At 33.8% G+C, this 27,424-nt stretch overlaps 1 protein-coding gene across 1 annotated transcript in view; it reads left to right on the top strand.

Annotated features, from left to right (window-relative positions):
- COL5A2 (collagen type V alpha 2 chain) overlaps nt 1–27,424 on the top strand; it is a 142,519-nt gene that overhangs the window by 103,575 nt on the left and 11,520 nt on the right. The window contains exons 17-46 of the mRNA XM_081261733.1: nt 202–246; nt 2,836–2,889; nt 6,365–6,463; nt 6,800–6,844; nt 6,958–7,056; nt 8,207–8,260; nt 8,498–8,605; nt 9,366–9,419; nt 9,972–10,070; nt 10,560–10,613; nt 11,274–11,372; nt 11,484–11,537; nt 11,627–11,680; nt 12,603–12,656; nt 13,514–13,567; nt 14,794–14,838; nt 15,066–15,164; nt 16,148–16,255; nt 16,540–16,593; nt 18,790–18,843; nt 19,207–19,260; nt 19,697–19,750; nt 20,142–20,249; nt 20,378–20,431; nt 20,968–21,021; nt 21,675–21,836; nt 22,468–22,575; nt 23,693–23,800; nt 24,833–24,886; nt 26,888–26,995. Coding sequence (XP_081117859.1) covers nt 202–246; nt 2,836–2,889; nt 6,365–6,463; nt 6,800–6,844; nt 6,958–7,056; nt 8,207–8,260; nt 8,498–8,605; nt 9,366–9,419; nt 9,972–10,070; nt 10,560–10,613; nt 11,274–11,372; nt 11,484–11,537; nt 11,627–11,680; nt 12,603–12,656; nt 13,514–13,567; nt 14,794–14,838; nt 15,066–15,164; nt 16,148–16,255; nt 16,540–16,593; nt 18,790–18,843; nt 19,207–19,260; nt 19,697–19,750; nt 20,142–20,249; nt 20,378–20,431; nt 20,968–21,021; nt 21,675–21,836; nt 22,468–22,575; nt 23,693–23,800; nt 24,833–24,886; nt 26,888–26,995 — 2,250 coding nt within the window. The remainder of the gene's footprint in view (nt 1–201; nt 247–2,835; nt 2,890–6,364; nt 6,464–6,799; nt 6,845–6,957; nt 7,057–8,206; nt 8,261–8,497; nt 8,606–9,365; nt 9,420–9,971; nt 10,071–10,559; nt 10,614–11,273; nt 11,373–11,483; nt 11,538–11,626; nt 11,681–12,602; nt 12,657–13,513; nt 13,568–14,793; nt 14,839–15,065; nt 15,165–16,147; nt 16,256–16,539; nt 16,594–18,789; nt 18,844–19,206; nt 19,261–19,696; nt 19,751–20,141; nt 20,250–20,377; nt 20,432–20,967; nt 21,022–21,674; nt 21,837–22,467; nt 22,576–23,692; nt 23,801–24,832; nt 24,887–26,887; nt 26,996–27,424) is intronic.

Below are 27,424 nucleotides of genomic sequence, written 5' to 3'. Positions count from 1 at the left end.
TACTACTCATCCAGAGACAGTTGTTATCTGTTAACTTTAATATTTATTCTTCAACTTTTAACATTTTGAAATTGTTTACAAAACAAATGAATTGTGATAAAATACTTTAAAAATGTAACCTTATATAAGAAGTGGAAAAATTAAAAATTACTATAAGTAAAAAAAAAGTGTAATCTTACCTTGCCTTTTTATTTTAATTAGGGACAACGAGGTGCACATGGGATGCCTGGGAAACCTGGGCCAATGGTGAGTAGTTGTACTTTCATATTCATTCATTCATTCTTTGTCTATCAATTATTCTGCTTATACATTTAAACATTAACAGAATATTCACTATTCCACATACTTAAAATAAAAGATGAAAAACACACAATTCTTGTTCTTGAAAATTGGATATATTAATAAATATAATTGCATAATACTATTGCTAACTGCTATAATAAAGAATACACATGAAGTATAGGAGAGAGCGGAGGAATTACCTAAACACACAGTAAAAGAAGAAAGCAAAGGAAGACTTAAAAGCAGTAGTTTTCAAGCAAAGTCTTGAAAAATGAGTACATAAAACAGAAAAGAATACAGTTCATTCCAAACAACAGATAGATGAAAAAACATGGTGAGCTCAGGAAAATGCTGAGAGGGTAAAATTAGAGCGAGAGGTAGGAGCTAGATCATGAAAGGCTACGTTTACTCTATTAAAAAGTTTTTGAAGTCTGTCTTAAAGTAGTTATTGAGAGATCATTGCAGAATCTTAAACATAGGAGTGTCATAACCTGAAAGATCACCTGCTGGTAATGTCAGAGATGACAGGGCGAAGGCTGAGTTGAATATCACAAATGCAATCCTAGAGAGAAATGATAAAGATATAGACTAAACCTATTATAGTGGTAATGGAGGCAGGCTGCATATCTGTGAGCTAAAAACATCTAAATGCCACAGCTTATTGGTTTTCTGGTTTAAGGAGTTTTGTACAATTTATCTGAGATTTGAAATACAGGAAGAAACAACAGGATACAGCTTGTGGGTTTGGGTTTAGGATGAAAAGAAATTAGTTTAATTTTGTGATTGGATATGCAAGAGTGGAACTCAGGGTAGAGATTTGAATTGCAAATGTAGATTTGGGAATTTTTAACATATAGGTAATAAGTAAAGCCATGAGAGTAAAAGTATAACATGGAATGAGAAATGAAAAGATTTCAGGGAGTGCTAATATTTCACACAGAGTGTTTTTTATGCTCAGTATTGATAATGTTATTGCATTTTGCTATAGATAATCTTGCACTATTTCATAGGTGCCCTTTGAAATTATGAACCTTTAACTCACAGTTAAAGATGAAAATTTGAGCATTTATTTAGCTATGGGTAGTAAAATATAAACAAAAGCAAAATTTGTAATTTCACAAATTTCTAACATATTACTCATTTTTAATATTCCTTTCCTTACTTGTAATATATAGATAGCCTCAATTATCTGCTGAGGTTCCCAGAATCATGAAGGGTCTCAAGAGACTTATGGATGTAACACAGATTATAGTAGTAGCCAGTGGATCTAAGTCTCTCCTTTTATTTTGTTAAGGGAATTTAAATTATAATTTTACAGGCAAAACCAAACTAAATTAATATTTTCAGATAGCCTAAAAATATAGTTTTTTTCTGAACCATAGAACAATTGATTCATACATGTTTTTTTCCCCACCAAATAACATTAATAGTGGTGGGGATGGGGGAAGGAGAGAGGGGAAGAAAGGGTGGATGATAGGGAGTAGAACTGATCAAAATCTGTCATATGCAGGTATGACTATGGCACAATGAAACCCACTATTCTGTGTAATTAACATGCACTAATAAAAAGTAAAAAAAAATTTAAAAATGTAAGCTATTCAAAACAAATTAGAAAATAGTGGTGCAAATTGTACAATTTTATCTTCTTGAAACAGCAAAAGTTGAGCCAAGTTCTACAAGTTAACTTGTACTAATACAACTCCATGAAAAGAAAATTAGAGAGAGAAAGTGTGTGTACGTGTTGGGGTGGGGATGGAGGTGGGGAAGGTGTTTCTGCTCAACATGAGCCAATACTGAAAGATGTTCAAAAAGAAAATTTGTATAGTTTTTAGTTTTTCCATATGCCAAAAGAACAACAGAATTCTACTATTTTGTAATTATTTGCCTCAAGAATATTTACTCCCTTGTACTCGTGGAAAGAAAACAGAATACAGGACAATAAGTAAGTATACTTTGAAAGGGATTTCATTAATTCAACATTGATGGAATTAAAATGCAGTCCTCAAGAAGAACCAAGATAATGTAGAATAGAATTCTCCTGATTTTCTTTAGATTTAGCTTTTAAATCAATGGTTTAAACTCGGTGCATGTAGGATAGTGATAAATATTCACTTATTATTGCTCTGAAAAATCCTTCTAAAATATCTGAGTTGTTTTTAAGCGTTGTTTTTATAGAATGGCATTGCTAGATTTTGGTACAAATTATAACTTTATAAAAACGCTTTGCTACTTAGTTTAACGCAGAGAAAGTGAATCTCAAGAGGCAATTGTTCAGAATTATTTGTGACTGAGACTGACTTAAACTTATGTGGTACAATAAGGAAATACAATTATCGTATTTAATACTTTTGGTTTGTCTCCTAGAATATTTTTGATCAGTGTTAGAAGATACTTATAATAAAACTACATTATTATATTTGTGGTTTGAAAGCACAAAACAGATTATTCCTATATTATGTGTTAAAATAAAGATTGTTATCAGGTAATGAAAAAAAAATGACCTAATTCGGTATTAGAGACATAGTTGATAAGTTTTATGGTTTCTTTTAATAGGGTCCTCTTGGAATACCTGGCTCTTCTGGTTTTCCAGGAAATCCTGGAATGAAGGTAAGATAATTGATATGTTTAACTCCATTTGAGTCCCAAATTAAAGAATGATATTGCATTAACTGAAGAGTATGGAAGTCCTTCTTAATTAAGTGAAGAGCCTAGAGTAGTATGTTAATTGTCCATTATGATAGGAAAATAAAGAGAATTTTAAAATGAAAGTAACTCTATAAAATGTAACGAAGAATAATTACTTATAACCATACAATTATAATATCAAAGAATCTATCATTTCAGGGATCTAGCATAACAGGTATAAGGAATAAGAAAGAGTTTTGAACTGAATTAGAATTCAGTTCTTGGATAGAGTGCCAGGGAGTCATAAACAGCAGAATGCTCTGCACAATAGAAAGTTAAAATAAATCAGACCTTGTTAGAAAAGGCTATTCTTTCACACAATGCCAGTCATCACCCTGCCACCCCACTTGCAGCCATTGAAGGCGTGGGCAGGGAGGATATTTGGCTCTCAGTGTGGGAATGGATTAAAATATTCTGCTGGGATGACTTACATTCATAGTGAGTCACAATTGCAGTATTTTGGGAGAAATGTAAGGAATACAGTAGGAGGGTGTAAGCTCAAATCAAACTTGACCCTTGGCATAAGTGACTTCATTTTGAGATCTCACTCCATCTTGTCTATAGAAGGTGATGCTCCTTCTTTTTTGTGTGTTATCTTCCAGGTCAGCAATTCAGTTACCTGAAAGCTAATCAGAGAAAAGTCATAAGTGCTCCCTCTATCTGGGGACCTAGAAAGTCCCCAGGAACTTTCCTGGCTTAGGCAAGAGCCAAAACTGTGGGGAAAAACACACGAATAAAAGCTAACTTATTCTATTCTGTTGTTAGACCTGTTTGTAAGCCCCCTGTCCTCACCACTTTGGGTTGATGCTGCCTGTGGTGTCTGACCCCTTTCCTCCCTTGGAAAGTGAATAATCATCTTTGCTTTGTGCTTGGACTCTGAAATCCTTCACAACTCACAGACCTGTTACCATTTGGTTAGACCTAGCAGAGGGTATTAAGATTATATTAGCTGAATTAGTGAATAAATTCAAAACAGTATTTTCAAATGGTAAGCAACACATTTGATTGCCCCTCACCCTAAGAAATCATGGCAAAGAGTTTCATCTTGAAGAATGGATTTACTTACAAGGTTTATTTAGTCTTACAAAAAGGACAATGGCAAGTGCAGGTAACTAGCCCGCTTTAAGCCTTGCTTTCTCATGGAATGTTGCCTAGAATTGAGATAATCTCTATATTTTTACCATATTGGACCCTCCCCAATATAGTGTCATGTCTCTTATTAATAGTGCATAGTGCTATTTAAATGGGATTTCAAGTTAGAACAAAAAGACCTGAAATTTCAAACACTTATTGAAATACCAGAATCATCAGGTCAAATGATTCTGCAGGCTCTCTCCAATGCTCTCTAAACTCTGTGCCACAGGGATGGAGCTGCCTTCGGATGTTATCCTAAGTCATTTCACTATCATTCCTGCTTTCCTTGGGCAACTTTTTGTGCCCCTCTGACTCTGATTTTCTTCCTGATGTCCAAATGTTTTCATTTTGTGGTTCTGGGGCTAATACACAGGGCAACACACATGCTAAGCATGAGCTCTACTACTGAGCTCTCTCCAGCCCTGAAATCTATATCTTAATACAATTTACTCTTGCCCCACCTCCTCTATATCCCTATAAAAACATCCAAAATTCCTTCATTCTTCATATGAGACCCTCCACCCCAAAATTGAGCTCTGGGTTGGGAAATAAAGAAAGAGTACTCACAAAGCCAAAGTCTACAAATTAGTAGAAAGGGATTTTTGCTCCTATGGAAGCAGTTTCAAGTTCACTAGCAATCGCACTTCATATAAGCCATCACTCTGGATACTTCCTTGTCCTCCAGGATTTTTGTAAGATTTGTTGTCAGCTCTGGAATGCTACTTAATAAAACTCAAACAGCTAGCAAACCTGTTTCTCTAAGAAATTGTTTCCCTGTATTTGCTTCTCACCCACGCCACTATAAAAATTCTTGGGTATTTGTTTTTCTGCATCCAGTTTTTTGCATTTCAATAAAGAGTAATAGAGTTTTAATGTATTTAGTTGATAATGATGAGCCACTTAAACAATTTCAGTTTTCTAATCTAGAATTAGACCACACAGATATATAATAAAATACAGGAACTAAGTTGAATTTCAGATACAGAGTATAAATTTTTAATATAGGTATGTTGCACATATATGGCATGGGAAAAACTTATACTAAAAGTTATTTGTTTATCTGAATTAAAACTAGCTAGGCTTTCTGAGTTTTATTGCTATCTGGATCATTATGTTGAATTTAAATAAAGGTAATTATCAGGTTACCTTGACCACTTAGTTCTGCTCTTAATGCTGTTTTTAAAAAAATATCTAATTTATATCAAAGAAGTGTGTGTGTGTGTGTATGTGTGTGAGTTTGATAAGTGTTGTTTTGTTTTGTAATGCCAAAGGTTGTCAAGCTAACTAGATATTTGTAGCCCTGATATTTTACATTTTGGTGAATGAATGATTTCTTGAAGGTCAATAGCATTGAATTTTTATAAATTGAGTAAAATTTATACTAATAAACATGATTTTTTCTTTATTACTTATATAGCAAGAAAACAATGTTTTGCCCTCTAATGATGATGATATAGACTTTTTTTTTTCAATTTTTACTGTGAATTTCAGTCAGTTGGAGAACCATTGTTTGGGTCCTGTAGCACATTTTAGCTGATCTTGGGTTGTTTTAGAAATATAAAGAGATACTTTGGTTTATTCTTGGATAACAATCAAACTTTACTTGTGTGGTACCTTGTTGGACTTGAAATGTCCATGTTTACATTAAACAGAAACAACTTCTATAAACATAATGGATCTGTTCCATTTTTCTATTTTTTTGTTTGATATGAGTTAGAGTCTGAATATGCTTCTGCTATTTACACAGAGGTGTACTTGAAGCATATGAATATTTATCAAAGAACAAATTAAAAGCAAAATGTGTAGGAATTAGAATATTTACTCTCATTCTTGGAGTTTGGTGTTACCTGTATAGGATTCTTCCCAATTTTTGATTATGAATCTAGATTATATTAAATGTTAGATATAATAAGTTAAAAATCTGATAATTTGGTATGAATAATACCAAATTTTGTGAAGGTTCTGAGGAGAGGAACTTAAGTTGACCCTGATGAATGTGTAGGATTTCTATAGTTGGAAATTGGGATATGGAGAATATTCTCATGAAAGAGGTCCCTAGCATAATTGCATAAAAGGCTGGTAGAAAGGTAGTAAGTCCATTCCTTAAGCTAGTTTAGGCCCACATCTTTGATAAACCTCTTTGTGCTCTTGGCCTCTGTAAATATTTGGGTTTAAAGTGAAAAACTACAAACTTGCAATCAACTTTGTTCCATGACACTGTTATATTTTTCTTAAATTAACATATCCCTTTGCACTCCTTTAGGGAGAAGCAGGTCCTACTGGAGCACGAGGCCCTGAAGGTCCTCAGGGTCAGAGAGGTGAAACTGGAACACCAGGTCCAGTTGGTTCTCAAGGTCTTCCTGTAAGTTCCTAGTGTATCTAAGCACTAGCTCTGAAAGATGGACACTTATTATAATATCAGAACAAATGCAACCTGTCTTAATATATTCTCTTTGAATTCTGAATGAGTGCTTAAAACTCATGAAAAAAAAACAACATTTCCCATATCAACTCTGCATGTTTTCCCCAATTTATGGAAAAGGTAATTAGTCATAAGAGTATTCTTATGATGTAATGGTGAATAATGTGATTTTTGCATTTTTTCTCTCTCCTTTGGGAAGATGATTGGACTTCTGAATGCTACCCATATGTGTCCAGATATAGCTTAATATTTTAAAACTTTTTATGTGCCTTTTAGGGTGCAATGGGAACTGATGGTACACCTGGTGCCAAAGGCCCCACGGTAGGTAACTTCATTTACACCATGTGAAATTCTAATAGTTTCAATCCTTTGGATATTGTCCCTACAATACTACCTAGGTCTCTACTCATCATGCCTCTTTTGCTACCTGACAGGGCTCTCCAGGTACCTCAGGTCCTCCTGGCTTGACAGGACCCCCTGGATCTCCTGGCCCTCAGGGTAGCACTGGACCTCAGGGAATTCGAGGACAACCGGTACTGTCTTTTGAAACATCTATCGTCCTGTAGTATTATCAAACTAAGAGTGCCTAGAGAAGTAACAGGTAATATGAAACAATGAAGCAGACAATGTGACTTATCCAAGTAAGGGAAATGAAGTCTGGAATCCGAAATCTCTGAAAGCCAAATGTTAATGTGCAAGCGAGTTGTTTAAATTCTAAATTGAACATTATTGCCGTAAGTTAAATTTTAGGTTTTTTTAAAACTTAATATGTTGATAACTTCATAGTTCACCTCATAGAATTTTATGGTTAGTTAAATAATAAATGTTACACAAATATTTTATAGGGATTCATGTGATGATTTGGCTAAAATTAGGTCCAACAGATATTTCTTGAGGGTTATTCTTGAAGAATGATTCCAACATACTGTTTCTATTAAACAAGTTTCCATAGTTTGCAGAAATTATTAGGAAATATATTTGTCATAAGTCCATAAGAAATAAACACATTGAGAAGTTGTGCTTTTATAGCTTTTATCTCAATGGGGAAAATACACTTTTTTTCCCAGTACTACTATAAACAAATATTTTAGATTATGTTACAAAAAAAGGTGGTCATGTTGATAAACTATTTTTAATTGCTAGTGATAGATTTATTAAAATATGAATGTTGCTGATATGTCACAATTTACTTTACCATGTTCTCAATTTGGCAATTTGATTCCTTTGATATAAATACCAATTAATATTTAAGGACACAAATACACAACTCCCAGAGCATTTAAAAAATGAAATATCCCACTTGGAGTTGCAAAATTCTCAAGAAATAAGAGAAAAAAATGGTTTTGATTCTGAGTAAACAAATCTGTATCTTAAGTAAACCCTAAGTAAAATTACCTATAGAAGTCATCATTGTTAATTCTAATTTAAGGATCAAATCTGAATAATAGTGGAATAATTTTAAGTATTTTAGTATGTTTGAAATAACATGACATTAAAAATCAAACTGTTGTTCACATAGATTCACATACATTCTATAAGATCTGCCGAGTTTAAAAATCACATTACTAATTCAATATAGATTCAAACACTGAAAAAAATGCGGGCCTATTCATGCTAATGGATTAGAGCAGGTTGGACTTGCTAAATGTCCTGGTTTCTACAACAGTTAACATTTTATTTTAGGGTGATCCAGGAGTTCCAGGTTTTAAAGGAGAAGCTGGCCCAAAAGGAGAACCGGTAAGCCTTCACTTTTATTTTTATTTTTTTTAAAGACTAGAAGAGCATAAATGTCATTTGGAAGTGTACATCTCAAAATGCTCAAGAGATTAAAAAACAATGGGACTAATAATAGCTTTGGATGGAAATACTTTGTTTATTATACTTTAGGATTTGTGACTGGCTTCATTAAATGAGTCTTCCAACTATTCCACTTGTCAAAGAGCTCCTCTGGTAACTTCCTTATGTTTTTAACAGGGGCCACATGGTATTCAGGGCCCAATAGGCCCACCTGGTGAAGAAGGCAAACGAGGCCCTCGAGGTGACCCAGGAACAGTTGGACCACCAGGCCCAATGGGAGAAAGGGTGAATTTGAATAATAAAATACATTCTTATAGTTATGGGGGAATTGTATGAGTAAGTTTGGGGATAATAAGGAAAACTAAAGCATTTAAGGGATCCACTGTAGTGACCTCAAAACAGTTTAACATGGTTGTTGTGTATAAAAAGAGCCAACTGTCTAATCATTCCTCATTCATTTGTGCGACACATATTGATTGAATCATTACCAAACGCCAATTTGAGATTTTGGTACTTGGAATACATTAGAAGACTTCTGTCTACTATGGTCTGAGCCTTGTGTGGACATTAGTTTACTTTGGTGGGGAGATACAATTAGAAGCCAGTAGTAAATAAAAACATATTTACACATTCACTTATTATCTAATGGGCTGGCATGGTGAAGAGTTAACTAGAGTATATGGTAGTGATATAATGTTAGATTAGGTGCTTAGGAAATAGGGTCCTTTGAGAAGATACAATTTTGCCTTAGACCTAAGAAAGAACATTCTTAGCAGAGGAAAAACTAACTCCTAAGCCAGAAGGTCAGAAAGGATTTGGTCATTGTGAAGGTCAGAAGAGGCTGCTGTGACTGCAGTATGATGAAACAAATCTGAAAGGGGCAACAATAATCCAAAATTTGTACAGAACTCAGAGCTGTCAAGGGCTTCTCACACAAAACAATACTAATGGCTCCTAAAATTTTATAATAATTAAAATAAAAATTAATCGCCATATTCCAAAACTGTCAATAGCAATTTAAAGATTATATTTTCATCCTTTGTAGGGTTCTCCTGGCAATCGTGGTTTTCCAGGATCTGATGGTTTGCCTGGACCAAAGGTGAGATCACCCCACATTGCTGATGCTCACGTGGGTGGTGTTTAAAAGAGGCCAAGTACAGTATGGTGATGAATCTGGCATGAATCCAGATCTAGAAAGGAGGTGGATGCAGACATCAGGCTGTCCCTAAACTGTGTAACTGTTTTTCTTTAAGAGGACTAAGACAGGAGGATGATGGTTTAAATATTATGAGAACTTGTTTTCAGACTTTTGAGGCACATTCCAGAGATGAAAAAATAATAGACTTTTACTTTAGCTGATATATATCTTTTACTCAGAAATTTAGCTCTTCCAAGATTCTATTTGAATTATTGGAGTGAGGTTCTAAACACAACTTTGATTAATTAATGATTGGAAAACCACTCTTTCACAAGATGAATTCAAGTTACAACAAAATGTTTAATAACATTGTTTCAAAGAAGTCTTTGTAACATCTTTGACAAAATAGTTGTATATTAGTGTGGATTTGTAAAATAAGAATTTAACCTCTCCCTGCTTTTGTTTCCCTGTTCTCCTTTCTTCTTCTAACTAGTATCTCTTGGTTTGGAACAGGGTGCTCAAGGAGAACGGGGTCCTGTAGGTTCTTCAGGACCTAAGGGAGGCCAAGGGGACCCAGGACGTCCAGGGGAACCTGGGCTTCCAGGTGCTCGGGTAAGAACCTGGAGTTATTTGGTATATGAACCCAAAAGAAATCCTCCTAGTTTATCCATTGAAGGTTTTTTTTTTTTTTTTTTTTTTTTTGCTTTTGCTTGTTTATACAACTTGGAACATTTTGTTTTTATGATTTTGATCTGATTGTTTGAAATATTGTTTTAAATTTTTTTTCACTTATAGACAACATGTTAACTTTTAGTCTTTGTTTCTCAAATAAGGATGTACTAGTAGCTTTGCCATTTGACATGAGAAAAAAAATCTTGTTTTCATTACTTGCTAAAAAAAAAAAAAAAACCCTGCTTGTTTGGACTTTGGTACAGATTTCCTGATAAATTTCACTTTAACAAAATATCATTGGAAATATTATTTAAACTCTGGAATTGGCCATCTATTCAATCTTTAACAATGCAACACTATTTTTCCTGTTTAGAATCTTTACTTAAATGTCAGTTTAGCAACAAATTGACAGGTGCTTTTCATTTTCAGGGTCTGACAGGCAATCCTGGTGTCCAAGGTCCTGAAGGAAAACTTGGACCTTTGGTAAGTAATTTAGATAAAAAGCTATTACCTTGATATTTTTAAATAAATATGCAATTTAAATGACACTAATTTGAAGTTAATATCTTGATTATATGGATGTTATATTTTCATGCTTCACCTAGTAAATTCTTCAGATCTTTTATATTTTCAAATTGAACAAAATCTAGATCAAATTTCATTGAAATAAATGTTGGAGTTTGAAATTCCATACGTGAAGAGAGATGAAATGATGCTATTTGATATTAGTGAAATTTGTCTACTAACAATGTTCTCATTCTTCCAATTTTATATATTTAAAAGATAAGTAGGTATGACTCTTAAGAGGTGATATATTTTGAGCCCTTACCTTATACTGCATTGTAAAACAAAGTCCTGAATTTTCATTACCACAAACTAGAGTAAATGAAAGATTCTTCCTATCAATATGAGAATGTCAGGAAGTGTGAGGACAAGGCTTATGCATACAGTAAGAATAAAATCTGTGCTGTAATTACTCCAAATATTTAAGAGATTTTCTAAAAACCATCCAACTTTTCTGAGTCACTAAAAAAAGCCATGGGGTAATTTACAATTTATATAACTTTTATAGCAAGCAAAGGAAAATGGCAAATTTAGAATGCAACATTAAGAGAGAACTCACATGTTTCCTCTATCCTATAGGGTGCTCCAGGGGAGGATGGCCGACCAGGTCCTCCAGGTTCCATAGGCATCAGAGGGCAGCCTGGGAGTATGGGTCTTCCAGGCCCGAAAGGTAGCAGTGTGAGTAGAGTGTATAATATATGCCACCTCAGCAGAATTTGCATTGGAAGACCAAGGTATATTTTTTAGAAAACTGATTGAGTTTTAGAATAACTTCAATTTACTCTTTAGGGTGACCCTGGAAAACCGGGAGAAGCAGGAAATGCTGGAGTTCCTGGGCAAAGGGTAACTATCCATTTTCTGCTAAAAAAAACAAATATGAAACTGTCGAAATTCTCATTGTCTCATCTTATGAATTCTCTGTGTGACACTAGGGAGCTCCTGGAAAAGATGGTGAAGTTGGCCCTTCTGGTCCTGTGGGCCCTCCGGTATGTGACCTTTTAGTGATTTTATTTTTAAATCAAATTTCTTGGTGATGTTTGTCCAGGATTTATGAATACTTATTGAATAAGTTTCAGGAAAAGTGAATACAAATGTGTGGGGTAGAAAAATTTTAGTTATATCTTATCACCTGATTCCTTGTGATCTGGTGTTTCTATCCTTTTACAATAAAATGATTGGCCTTTTCATTTTAAAGATTTTTAAAAATCTGATGACAAAGACTACCTTATTATCTTTATAAGTTGCAATTGACTTTGACAAATATTTTATATTTTATTAAAATTTTAAATACTAATTATACCTATCTTCTTCCAATAATGTATCTTATAAAAATTTACTTAAGATGGCTTTTTTTTGAAAAGATAAAAATAGTAATATATATTCTTTGAGGTTAGGTTTTTGTTTTAGGATTTTAGAGTTGTTTATCAGAAATATTTGGGCATATTTGCTGGTTTTGGTGTGGAACAGCTTAATTATGTTTCTAAAATGTCAGCTTTGCTTTCTTCAGTTATTCTAGTTTTGAAGCTGTGATTAATAATTCTTATGGCACATAGAAATAAACTACAAGAGAAAATATCATCCTTTTAGATTAGATATGGGAAAATGATGGATTTTTTTCCGTGCTCAATTTGCCCAACTTTCTTATAATTTGAAAATTGACTCCAGACATTTTCTGTTTGGATCAAAAAAAGGAAAACATGCCATCATTCTCTTCACTGGCTTTAGATGATATTTTCTCACCAGCAGGAACTTCAAATAATACCATCTGATAGATTTTTTAATTCTAGTCTGTTATTTAGCCAACATGATGAAGATGCTGAAAGAAATACTGGAAGTAAGCTGTTTCCATAAACAGGAAGCAGACATAAATCTATCTGTATTCATGATTTTCTTTCCTTCATGACTTAGGGTCTAGCTGGGGAAAGAGGAGAACAGGGACCTCCAGGACCCACTGGCTTTCAGGTATGCACTAATTCAGGTTTCTGTTCTTCCATTGAATGGTTTTATTTTATTTTTTTTATTTTTTTTATTGTTGGTCGTTCAAAACATTACATAGTTCTTAATATATCATATTTCACAGTTTGATTCAAGTGGGTTATGAACTCCCATTTTTACCCCGTATACAGATTGCTGTATCACATCAGTTACACTTCCATTGATTTACATATTGCCATTCTAGTGACTGATGTATTCTGCTGTCTATCCTATTCTCTACTATCCCCCTTCCCCTCCCCTCCCCTCCCCTCCCCTTTTCTCTCTCTACCCCCTCTACTGTAAATCATTTCTTCCACTTGTATTATTTTTCTCTTACCCCTCCTTTCCTCTTATATTTAATTTTGTATAACCCTGAGGATCACCTTCCATTTCCATGCGATTTCCCTAAATGGTTTTAAGATCTGAAAAGTTAAGGTTGAGTGATGTGAAATTCTCACATTTTCAAAAAAGTCATCCCCCTTTGAGTAGATGGGATAGATATTTGGATAAAATCAAGCATTTTTGTTCAAAGGAATGGAATTCCCCTGAAAAACTGATCAAACACAAAGCTATTAACAAATTAAAAATAATAAAATGTTCCTGATAACTGAAAAAGGCTATTAAACTATAAGTCTTATCATTTTTATGGGCATAGTCACTAAAATTTGTTTGGAAAAACTTTCATGATTTATCTATATACATGTTTTGCTTAATGTGTCTACATAATATCTTTTGCTGGGTATATAATCCCGGAGGTTCTATGAATTATAAAAGATGAATTGTTAACATTGATAGACTACGTATTTTCATAGATTCAAAATTTTATTTCCTTATGTTCATTTTAGGGGCTTCCTGGGCCTCCAGGTCCTCCTGGAGAAGGCGGAAAGCCAGGTGATCAGGTGAGATTTTAAATAATAATAACAACACTATAAATTGCTGGCTCATGATATTACTTTTTATGAGTGAAGATCTGTTCTGATTTTTTTTCCATATATCTCTTTGAATCTTCAAAAGAATCCTATGTACCATGTATTATAGTTATCTCCATTCTACAGATGAGGACAGTGAGGCACAGAGATACTAGATGTCTTTCCTAAAGTCACATGGCTGATAGTATTTGAACCCAGGTTTTCTGTTTTCCAAGACTGTGCCCTTAACTAGCAAATATACCTTACCATAGCCATAGAGTTTCACTGGAGGATTTATACACAGTTATAAACACATATAATGATTTTAACATAAGTTAATTTATTTTTTCTTTGAGTGGTTCATTTGTTGCTTACCATTCAACAAGTATTTCCTGAACATTTCTTATACTTGGCTCTACTGAGAGGAACAAGATGGATATGGGCATTGCCATCATATTAAGAATGGTAGAAGATGGAGAAAATAAGAAGAGAGTTACAATACAGCATGTTCTGAAAGCAATAATAGGGGAGATAGCATATGTATGAAAACATGAAAGATGCACCTAATTCAGATAGACATAAGGGTCTAGGAAAAGTTTCTGAGACAAAGTAGTATCTTGTATGAGATCTGAAGGATGAACAATGGCAAAGGCAGAATGAATGGAAGGACTTTTCATAATACTATGAAATTGGGGTTTTAGGAAGATCATGTCGCAATGAGAACAAGCTGTTTCAGAAGAACCCATAATTCCTCGTAGCGCTTTGTCCATAACATATGTCTTAAAAAAAATTTACTAAATTAAGTAGGACTTAATTGGTTCTATTTAGAAGATCAGCTCTTCACTGTTTTTTATATTATTTCTCTTTATGTAAACTTTTCTATGTTCTATTGGGATATAAAAGGCTTTGGGATATATTCTTTCGCTAAAAAGTATACCATACTAATTTTGTGCCAGAATATTTTGCATTTTTTCATTGCCAAAAAATTTAAACATTCAGATATAATTTAAATTTTTCTGGAAAAATGTTTCTATTCAATAAATGGATATTCTTTTATTTTAAAAGTATATGTAGTTTTCCTTCTTTAATATTATGGACTTATTCAGCCTTCAAATGGTACTCAGAAATAAATTTGATGTATGATATAAAAAGATTTCTACTAATGCCTTAGAGCTATCTTAAAGGTTTTCTTCCATTTTTAAAAATTGTATTTGTAGGGTGTTCCTGGAGACCCTGGAGCAGTTGGCCCATTAGGACCTAGAGTAAGTATTTTCTGTTTTTTGATTAATTTTGCTTCCCACTGGCTTCAATTTTAAAACTTCATCTTTTATCTTAAAAGGAGTTTTGATTTATGCACCAAATTAAAAAACTTGAATTATGAACAAGGCTGCTTCTAAATTTTTCTCTAGTAAATGCCATTTACAGAAACATTTTAAAACCATTGTTAGATGAAGTATTGAAATTATTTGACATTCTAATATTATCATAGGGAGAAAGAGGAAATCCTGGTGAAAGAGGAGAACCTGGAATAACTGGACTCCCTGGTGAGAAGGGCATGGCTGGAGGACATGGTCCTGATGGTCCAAAAGTGAGTACCACATTGATCTCCATACTTTAAAAAGCTCTAAAATTACTACCTAGCAGGTTCCGGATGGTATTAGAATGTGTTTCACTTTTTTTTTGCAAGATGAGTTGACTTTATCATTTTATTATTCAACAAATATTTAATGAGTGCCTACTAGGCATTTTCCTGGCAAATAAAGAATGAGCTCAAAAGAAGACTTTTCTGCAAGGGAGATAATATCCTAGGACATATGATGATATGATGATATGATTCACACACACGCCTATTCTTAATGCTTATTTAGATATATTTTATTAATAGCTTCCATGAGTAAGCAGAAGCAAGAAATAGAAAATCACATTTTTTACTAAAGCTATTCTTAATCACCAGCTCCATTTTCCTTGTCTCTGCTTGCACAATTCTTTCTACACATGTGAAAATATGTACTTTTTGAACCCTGAAGATAGAATACATTATAAAGGAGAAATCAGCACCCTTCCCTTTTAATTGTCATTGGTAGGAAGAAAATAATGCAGCCAGCTTCAGTATGCACAATTGAAGTACAATTTTCCATGATCATGTTGCATGACAGCTCTTATACTCTTCAGGGAACAGAGTGATTGGATAAGATTGACTTTAATCTAACCACTAATTATCTGAAAAAAGAACTTAATAACACAGGTTTTCTTAAGAGAGTACAGAATCAACATTTCTTTCCTCTAAATGTAATCTCATCTTTATGAGTCTAAGATGTTGCCAATAAAGGAAAAAAAGAAAAATGCAAGTCTATTATGTTTATTTTAATTGGTATTTAATTTTCTCTAAAGAGAAAAGTTGGAAGCATAAATCAAAAGTCAAAAATCAAATCTGATTTAATTCCTAAATAAAAATGGAAACATTAGGTTGAACTATGTGAAATTGCTGACATTTAACTACCATTGCCCTACTGAAGCAGCAATTTCACATGTTTAATCTTAACGTGGTCACTTATTATTTGCCCATTTTAGGGCAGTCCAGGTCCGACTGGGACTGTTGGAGATACAGGCCCACCAGGTCTTCAGGGTATGCCAGGAGAAAGAGGAATTGCTGGCACTCCTGGCCCCAAGGGTGACCGAGTAAGTCTCTTTATTTATCTATTTATTCCACTTCATTTCTTTAGATGTTCTACTAATAATGATTTCTTAAGCAGGCTTTTCCTTCTACCATTCTGGGTCTCACATCACCTATTCATTGATTCTTCTAATAAATATTTTTTGAGAAAGTGCACAGTGCCAGGTACTGCTCTAGGCTCAAGGAGACACAGCTATGAAGTCAATTAAGCCCTTGGACCCATGAAACTTTCTCACAGGTGTGGGAAAGAGATAATTAAATGGATAAAGTATTTTTTATGCTCTTCCAGGGCGGCATTGGAGAGAAAGGTGCCGAAGGTACAGCTGGAAACGATGGAGCAAGAGTAAGTGAGAGCATTTTTTTTTTTTTTTTTTTTTGCAGCAGGGCGAGGAACCAACATTATAAGTAGTATATGAATATTCTTAATTTTTCAAAATATTGTTTATCACATTTCATTGGTAGTCAGAATTTAGAGAATGATGGCATTTGAGATGTTATGTGAATCAGTCATGGATACTTATTTGCATACCACGAATTACTGGAAGCCCAAAAGTAGTCATTGTTGAAAAAATTAAATAAAACACAAATGTATTATGTCTGTGGAATGGTGATTTAAGGGAGTGAGGTGCCTCTTTATCTTTCTCTGTCATCTTTTTATTTCATGTGCAATGTTTAATTCTGTTGAAATGATTTAAAGAGCGTCTAGACCTCATTCCAGTACAAAGTAGAATTTTATAGTGGCTAAAGTATGTTAAGTGTTTCTCAATATACTGAATATTATAGGTGAGAAAATTACTGCCCAGTGACTCATCATTTATGCTTTCATCAATGAACAGTCTGGATAAGTGGAATGTTAAGAAGAATGATTGAGGGGCTGGGGTTCTGGCTCAGTACTTACCTAGCATGCATGAGGCACTGGGTTCAAGCTTCAGCCCCACATAAAAATAAATAAATAAAATAAAGGTATCCTGTCCATCTACAACTAAAAAAATAAAAAAAGAAGAATGATTGACACCAAAGCATTGTTTAATGTCATGTCAAAAAATTGACATTTAACAAATTTAAGGTCTTCAAAATTAGAATATATTTGCAGGTCCAAGGATAATCAGGGTAGTAGGACAATATATTTTCAGACATGAATTATTTCCTCATGGAAGAATGGTTAGCACAGTGGTTCAAATGCTCAGCATTTTCTGTTAGAGTTCACAATATTTTGTGAATTTTTCCTGTGTCAGTGAGACATGATTTGCTGTTATTTTCATGTTGTGCCCTGGCAGTAGCAGTTGCATCATTAAAAAAAAGATCACCTTGAGCCACTTTCTGGTACTTCAAATTGAGTAAAATAGAGAAAACTTTTATCTTAGGTGATATTGTCCCTTTATCCTTATGAAAAAATTTAGCGCATTACAAACACTTGCTGTCTCTTCCCTTTTTGTTAAATCAAATAGTTGATTTAATATTTCAAAAGCAATTTAAGTAAATCTAGAATATTGTTTGTATTCTACATCAAAAGTGTTATGGAATGTATAGTAATAGTACAAGACTGTTTGAAGGAATGTTACATTTAGAGTTTAAATCCAAAGTGCACGTCTACTGTGCCTGTGAATTGCCAACGTGGTAGGCTCGGCACTAAGCAATGGCTTCTTTAGTTGTAAAGGAGGCAGTACATTGTGTTAGGAAAGAGGGAGAACAGAACATCTGCTGGAATCATATAATAAAGGAAAAATCAATAGCATGTGCTCTCTGTATGGAAAAAGCATCTGTGACTATAAGTAGCAAAGTGATCTTTGTATTTAATCAGATCTTTTAAAGAATTACCTTGAGTAAATTAACAGAAAAATATCATCTCATTATTGATACAGAGAATATAAGAACATGGTTTTCTCATATTCATGTCAAAATATGAAATTAAAAGTCATTTTTGTGACCTAACTTTCTTCGGCAATATTTACAGAAATTAAATAATGAAAGAATATTTGGGCTGCATATGAAGAGGCAATCCACAAATATTGGTAGAGACATTGTTTTAGGAAGAACTCCCACACTCCAAATGTAAAATGCCACATAAGCTTCAGTGTAGCTGGGTAGTGACTCTCTTTTTCATTTCAGAAGCATGTAGAAAATTAAATGTTTACTATCTTTATAATTATAATTTAGGAATATTTTATAAAAGAAGAAAAGCCTTTTTTTCAATCTATATTCAACTTTCAAAATAGATATTAGCAAAATGAAAGAGGCTAAGAAACATAGAAACATTATTGAAAAATAACATTACTTTAGAACTAATGTTTAAAGACAGTTTATGCAGGTATGGGTTGAGTTGGTTTTGTTGGGAAAATCTGGTGGAAATGGTAATGGAGCAGACAGAAAAAATTTGAAAATATACAGATTATGTCATTATGTCATATGTATTATAGATAATAATTTGAAAAAAAAAACAAATAAGCTGTAAAAATAGTATTTTTTTGTTTCCTTACTTAAATAAGGAGATTTATGTGCATTCTTATTCTCAGTATGCATATATTCTATTCATTGACAGGGCCTTCCAGGTCCCTTGGGCCCTCCAGGTCCTGCAGGTCCTACTGGAGAAAAGGTGAGTCACAAATCGTTATTTTGTGCACTCAAAAGCATAAGAGGGAAATAAGGATCTTGTGTAAATAGATGGGAAATCAGTAGGATAGAGGAATGGAGGAAGAGAGGGAAAGGGGAGGTATTTTAGAAGTGAAATTGATCAGCTTATGTTATGTAGATGTACAAATATGCCACATGAAACCCACTATTCTGAATAATTATTATGTATCAATTTTTTTAAATGTCTGAACGCTGGCTCTTTCATAAAATTTTGAGGTAGAAGATCTCATAATTGTCACCCACTATCCACCAATTCATGTTGCCCAACATTCTACAATTGTATTGTTTTACCTTGGACAATAACTGTCTAAAATCTGCTTTTTAGGGGGAACCTGGACCTCGAGGTTTAGTTGGCCCTCCTGGCTCCCGTGGCAATCCTGTAAGTGACAATATTTTGATGTTTTTTAATGTATGATTGAGCAATAAAACAACTTATAAATTGCTATCTATCAGCCATCTATCTACATATGCTTATAGTGATGTCCATGCCTACTGATTTAGGCTATTTATAACTTCCTTGTTTTGTTTTCAACCTTTACTTTTCTAATTAAACTTTAAAAATTTATGAGCTACACAATCTAGTAAGTCTAGGTAGGTAGTTTGTTTACTAAATAAGAAAGTTTGAGACTTCTATGTTCAGAATTTTGTTCTATGACCTCTGTCTTTTTGTATTACCCTTAAGGGTTTTCCTCTAGCAATGTATAATTTCTTTATATATATGCTTCAAAGTACACTGAATTTATTACACCCTATTTAAAAATATTGTACTTATTTAGAATATGTGTGGAGATTCAGTAATCTTTTTCTTTTTTTAGGGTTCGCGTGGTGAAAATGGCCCAACTGGGGCTGTTGGTTTTGCTGGACCCCAGGTATAATTTTCAAATATCCTCAATTTATAAGTTGACACTCCTCTGGTTATAGCAATGAGTTAATATGTCATTGTCATATTTTTGAAGGTATATTAAAGTTCTGGGAAGTATATGGTTTTGTTAACATTGATTCCCATTTTCAATACAGCTTTTCATAAGCTGGCACAAAAATTGAGTTTGTCACATCTGAGTTTGCTTATGTAACTATAATTTTAATAATTTATAGTTTTTTAAAACTGTCTTCAAAGATCTCATCAGGGTTTTGATTTTTGTCCTGTACTTTAATATTGTATGCAAAGCTTTATTTCATAATATATAACTAATTTTAGTAGCAATTAATACTAAATATTTTGTCCATAAATCTGTTGCTCCTTTGTACAATTGCATATAGGGTCCTGATGGGCAGCCCGGAGTAAAAGGTGAACCTGGAGAGCCAGGACAGAAAGGAGATGCTGGATCTCCTGGACCACAAGGGCTAGCAGGATCCCCTGGCCCTCATGTGAGTTAAAAAACAATAACAACAACAACAACAACAACTTATAACTTGAGTCCAATACTCAATGTTTGGTATGTATATTAAACTAATTGTGCTTTACTGCAGTACTTTTTATTTTCTTTCCAATTTAGGGACCTAATGGTGTTCCTGGACTAAAAGGTGGACGAGGAACTCAGGGTCCACCTGTAAGTTATTTTGATATTCTAGGAATTATGTACAGCTAGTTCAGTTATCTAGTACTTCTTGGCCATGTAAAAGTTAGTCTCCATCTGAAACTGTAATAAGTTATTTTATGTATCAGCTATTTTGTAGAGCAAAGGGTATTTGACTAAGATGGAGATCTAGGTTAAAATAAATTTTGTAATCTTGGAGACCCAACTGCTTCATGTATAAACATAAATAATTTATTACCCAAGTAAAGGGGTAAATGAATAATGTAAAAGAACTTAATAAAATTTGATTATAGAAAATATTTATGTGGTTTTTGCCCTACCTATGTAAGTTCAAGATAAATGAAAAGTTGAAAGAAAAAAATAGGACCCTACCCACCAATTAATCTATTTCTCAAAAATGTATAATACATGAGAAGAAAAAATATATGATCACAACATGGAAGGGAATCTAAAGACTGAAGTCTTCCTTGAAAAAAAACAGATCTCAGGAAAATATGTATAATTAAATAATATTATTTAATATTTGATCATATAATATTATTTCTTAGGGTGCTACAGGATTTCCTGGTTCTGCTGGCAGAGTTGGACCTCCAGGCCCTGCTGTAAGTTAACTTAGTGATTCAAGTCATTGGAAGTTAAGTAATTACGTATAGACACTTGATATATCTGAGATATTATTTTTATTTAATTCCTTACTGGCTTGTTTGCTAGTTTAATGCAAACAATTCCAACTGGTGTTTCATCAAAGCAAATTCATATTTAATAATCCAATATTTATTGGAGGGACTTATTTGTGAGTCATTTTTAGCCCTAAATTTTCATGATTATTGGAGTACTAAGTACTAATAGTATTATGTACTTATCATCATTTTCTTTAGTCCAGAAACATCTATGAAACTTTGTAATAAATGTTATTCTGTCATTATAAGATCAGGTTAGACAGAATAAAATATTAATTATTCATAATTAGAACAGAGACTTAAGTTTGAAAAAAATTTCAAAATAATTTTACCACTCTTTTAATAATGATTCAAAGGAACTTGTCTGCAAATGATATTTAGATTTTCTCATGGGAAATGAATGTACAGCTGTACTTTCTTTGTTTTCTCTTTTATTTAAATATGCTCAGTGATCAACATGAAAAATGAATCTAAAAGGCTCAGCCACCTGCATTTGAGGCAGAGCCCACTGAACCAAGCCTTCTTACTGGGCTTCCACTCTGCCCTCCTGGGTGTTCCTTTCTGTATTATACTAGGGAGCTCCAGGACCTGCAGGGCCCATAGGGGAACCAGGAAAGGAAGGACCTCCAGGTCTTCGCGGGGATCCTGGCTCTCATGGACGAGTGGGAGATCGAGGACCAGCTGGCCCACCCGGTGGCCCAGGAGATAAAGGGGACCCAGGAGAAGATGGGCAGCCTGTAAGTTTAGAATCTTTGTTTCAGACGCCCTCCTGTTGAGATATTGCAAATAGAAACCCATAATAATCATGGTCACAAAAAACTGCTTAAATATTATTCTGGACACATTTAAGTGCATTAAGCTCCATAGATGCTTAATTTAAAATCCTCTTCTCAAAAAGAAAGTATCTGCATAAATATAAAAAAAGTAATGTACATAGTTTTCAAAAACTAAATCAAAAATTATTTTTCATTTAAATTAAATACAGATACACATATACATATTATTGCTCTAATAGCCAACTGCCTCCAAATATGAATGTGTTAGATACTGTTTCTTTACTTTTAAAATTTATTTTTGTCTTTTTAAAAGGAGAAAAAAATGTTTTTTGAATAGTTCTCTCTTTTTTTCAATCAATATTCACAGTATTTTTCAAGGTCACTTTCATTTGATGTGCTATTTTCACCTTTAAATAGAGTTGGAGGCTCAGTGTGAATTATAATTTATGACTGCTCTTATATAGACTGGTTTTGTGAGACAGAACTTTTTTCATACCCCAGACCTATAAATATGTAATCACTCTATTGTAAATTTCCTGGATATGGATTTTACTCTGCAGAATTTTTAATTAGAATTTATTCTCAACATTAGGGTCCAGATGGTCCTCCTGGTCCAGCTGGCACAACTGGGCAAAGAGGGATTGTTGGCATGCCTGGGCAACGTGGAGAACGAGGCATGCCCGGCCTGCCCGGCCCAGCGGTGAGTCGCTGCAATCGACAGTATTTCATCTGATGTATGCAATTTAATTTGTGCAGAGAAAATTGATTTTTTTCTTAATGAATAGAGTTAAACAGTCTTGAATCAACATAAATTCTGAGTTATCTTAAAAACCAGTTGATCTTAAATGTCAAATGCTTAATTACCTTTCAAAGTCTTTGAAAAATGTATTTGTTTAACCCTGGGACTAGAGAAGTAGCCAATAAGGAATTGGAATTTTGGTGACTCTTAAATCTTTCTTCAAAGATTAAAAGAGATCCATGGAGCTAGAGAAGGGGAATAATCTCCTGGTGAGTAGGTAGCATCTTTTTAAATAAACATGCTTAACAAAACATCCATATTTCACGGTAAATTACCAAAGAGAAGAAATAGTTGAGCTGAAGTAATATTAGAGGTGGATGTGGGTGAATTATCAAGAAGGACTCCGAAGACAATCCCCTGTTCCCTGGAGGGAGCTTAAGAATCTCATATTATTTGAAATATGGATGAAAATTTGATTCAATATTAGCTTTGAAGAGAGTGAATTTCACCACTGAAAGTTTACAATACTTGAGAAAAAAATTAATAATGTTTTTATATGGAATGTGGCTAGAGAAGTGTACCCCCAGGATCTTGGTACTGTGACATATCTGGGTAGAAATCTCAAACCAATCAATTAGGATTTAAGGGATATCTTATTGTTGTCAGAATTGAACCAAGGATCTGAAAGTAAAATTCCTTGGTAGTGAGACTAAAATACCAGAATACAGTACTATATTGAGCAGACGAGGCAGGAGTGAAATAGATTGAGTTTATGTTACTAGTGATGCAGATTCTAGAAGGGCAGCCAGAATTAACTACATGTGATTCAAACACAAAATGCACTCCTAAGCTGGTGGGCAAAGAATGCCTTTTAGTTCCTTTGGTATGTCAGGAGGAATGTGAGGAGAAGTGGGTATGTATCTAGGCATGCATTATAGTGATGCAGGTTATATAGGTTAACAGACAATTATTGCTGTAGAAGGAGGGACTATGGCACCATTTCAATAAATGTGGTCTTTATAGGAATTGGAATTCTTCACTGGTTTTAGAGGTTGACATATTTATACAACAATTGCAGGGCACACCAGGAAAAGTAGGACCAACTGGTGCAACAGGAGATAAAGGTCCACCTGGACCTGTGGGACCCCCTGGCTCAAATGGTCCCGTAGGTGAACCTGGACCAGAAGTAAGTGTCACAGTGAACACAGCTCTCCTTTGTTTTCTGGGTGTGATGGGGCAATTGTTTTATTAGAAATTGATTGCACACAGGACCTTAAGGAAGCTTGTCAGTGATGTTATTTGAAGTACTTCTCTAAAGAGTTGACTAAATGATTGGATAAAGAAGAAGGGAACAAAAGCAATGTCTGTACTGACCTTCATCTAGTCTGGAGCTGAGTGTTTTAGTTGATTTAGCTTTTGCCAAATTGTTTTCAAGGTGAAAGGACACAGCTATTCATTTTTCCCCTTGTTATTATTTCACTGTATAATGGGATTGCCAAGTTTTATGGTGATAGGATTAATATAGCTTCTACATCATGTAAAAAGGGCAAAGTAAGTAGAGATCACTCTACTTAAATATCACTATAAAGTGACACTATTGATGTCATGTTCCTTAGGCTCTTTTGAGAGGAAATAAGTTTCAGACAGGCAACTTGAGAAGTTAAAGTTGGAATATCTGTTCAGTACTTTACTGAGTGACTTGCCAGTCACATTTTCTTGAAAGAAATCATCAATAGTTTTTTGAGATATTTTAAAAAACCAAATAACAAAACTATGGTCCTGACAAAATCAAAATATATAAGGGACAGTAAACTAGATGTTTTTAAATGCAATGTAGCATCAACTAAACAAGTCACTTGATTTTAAAACCTTAAGACTATTATTTGGATAAACTCAAAAAGTAACAAGAAAAATCATTCATTGGTAACACAAATAAACATACAACAGGAAAAATGTTATTGTTTGTTTATTTCAAGGTGTTTGAGAATTAGAACTAGGCATGAACAATTTTAGATAAAGTAAGACTATGTTAATTTTACAAGCAATTCAAAGTATTAGAGAAAACTGGTAGAAGCCTTTTTTTTTCTACTGAGATTTCCATAAATGCTGGTTTATAGTGTAAAGAAGAGAGGTATAAGACATGCTGTCATTTTTCTGACAATTAGAATGAGATTTTTTTCACTACTGCTAATTATTTTTTGTGTGTGATTGCTCATAGGGTCCAGCAGGTAACGATGGTACTCCAGGCCGGGATGGTGCTGTTGGAGAACATGTAAGAACAATTCATTGATTAAAGCAATCAAGACTCATATAAACCTGAAATCCTTCAAATTTTAGTATTACACTAAAAAAAAAACACCCTTTATTCTCATAACTCCAACACAGCTGTGATTTTTCTGATAGTAGAAACCTTTTTATAAGGTTATAATTTTGGAAAATCTTGTAAGTGAAGTGACATTTACATACATGGCAAATTAACATGGCATATTTAATTCAAAGCAGGAAAACAAATTACTTTCATCTTTGGTGCAACATAAAGACTTTGGGCAAGGAGACATATGGAGCGTTCTAAATACCAAACTGATTCAGTAAAGTATAAAAGCTGAAATAGAGCTGTGTGACATTTAGATTTCTCTACTCACCCCTTAAAGTGAATGACTTATGAGGATATAAGCTTTCTAAGCATTATCTATTACATGATTTATTTTAAAATTAGACATTGGCTGAACTGAAAATCTCCTTGACTTTATCTGAAGCTCAGTCCCTTTTGGAAGTTGCATAGTTGTTTTAGAATATTGGGCTACTGAAGGCAAAAAGCACTCCTTACCCCAAAGTGTGTTATGATATAATGGTTTTTCACCCCAAGGGCTCCTCGTTAGCAGAAAGGACTATGGACCCAGGCAGACCTAATATGGAGCCTTGATTCTGAAAGTAATTAGCTGTGTGATCTTGAGAAAAATTTCTGCATATTAAATACAATTAATATCTAGTCCATTAGGTACTTTTTTGCTAAATAACACATTTAAAAAACTTGCACAGGGTCAGCACTCAAGAATGTCCTCATGTTGAAAAAATGGGGAAGATAGAACTATGGGAAACCTTGGGCTAAGACTCCCTTTATCTCTCCTTTATCATAACTTCTAGAACTGCATATTCTCTTCACTTGGGTAGCTTCTCCCTTTGTCAGTACATACATCTAGTATAGTAACCTTTAAAGATCTTACTGCTGTACTTATTAAAATAATTTTGAAAATCTATAAGCCCCTCTGTATATTTTAAGTTGCTGTCCCCCGCCCAACCATTATTAAATCACAAGTTTAAATAGTTGCAGTGGAGATAATTCCTGGTAAATTCTAAACGTAAACTTGCTCTAAATGTATTTCTTTGAAATTCTTGTAGTTTCTGATTTAGCTTCTTCTATTTATTATGTGTCTGTTCTTTAACCTAATTGCCAAAGTTTATTTTGGTTGCTAAATTAATCAGTCGGATAAGACTTAATTTCTGTCAGAAAATAAAGTATAGCTCAGTTTTTCAAGTCAAATAATTATATTCACATATGTTCATACTCAAATCATCTCACCTCTGACTTCTAGGAGGCATTATTGGGAGCCTTGTCATAACTGGGTCATCTGAGTATAGTAAGGAGCAGCCTCTTCTTTCCCAAATCCATCTTAGCTTTATTTTCAAATAAACAGTATATTCTGGAAACATCCGTTATATTGGTGCCAAGAAGTATTCACTCTTTGAAACATTGCACCATAAGTTTGCAGATGGTTTGGTATTTGCTTTTCTTTCATAAAATGGGAGAAGGGTGACTATTAAAGAGGAAGTGGGAAAGGATGCTCAAAATTCAATTTTCTGAAAGAAGTATGGTGTTGCAAATATGGAAGGTGGTTTCCCTAAAATTTTTCTTATTTTCACATTCTTTGGAAAGAGTATGTATTCAGGTGTCTAGACACTCCAGTTTGAAGACTGCTTGTTTAGAAAAGATGTTAAATTCTGGAAGTGACCTCTCCTATACTTCAGTAATCTTCTCTTGTGGGAGCAATAGGGCAGAGGTGAAGGGAGAGATGAAATCTGAGAGTGGGTAAAAATAATAAGAAATGTATTCTCTTCAATTTTATTTATTAATTAGTAAATATAAGTATAGTAATAAGTAAGAGTGTTTTAAGAGGCATATATATTTTTTCATATTGTGAAGAGCTCAAACACATGAAATACTATTATTTTAGAATAAGTGTTCAAAGAATAATACCGTGACTACTCTTATCAGGGTGATCGTGGAGACCCTGGGCCTGCAGGTCTTCCAGGCTCTCAGGGTGCCCCTGGAACTCCTGGTCCTGTTGGTGCTCCAGGAGATGCAGGACAAAGAGGAGATCCGGTAAGAAGGCAGTCAATTTTTCACTGTCAGTTAAGCATTGTATTATAAACTTCATGTATGCACAAAAGTAGTCATGCGTATGCTTTTGGTTCAGGACTCTGAACAAAGAATGATAAGGAGCCAATTATGAATTAATATATATATTAGCCTTAAGATCATTTGATTTCAAATATGGGTTCAAAGATCCTAATACATTGGTTTTAATTATCTGAAAATGCTGTCTGTGATTTATAGGAAATGTAATAAGTATGCATCAGATTATGCAAGTAATGTCTTTTTGTAATCAACTAAGATATTCTTCACTTAGTGAAGTCCAGTTAATAAAATTGCCTTTAAAAGTATTATTGGTGTTGGCACATTCTTACAGATGTTCACCAGACTCAACAGATTAGCCATAAGTGTGTACATAGACACATACAGGCACTGAAC

Source organism: Spermophilus citellus, assembly GCF_964194105.1.
Source record: "Spermophilus citellus genome assembly, chromosome: 11".
Taxonomy (NCBI): Eukaryota; Metazoa; Chordata; class Mammalia; order Rodentia; family Sciuridae; genus Spermophilus; species Spermophilus citellus.
Note: the sequence above shows the minus strand (reverse complement) of the source record. Positions and strands in the feature narration are given on the sequence as shown.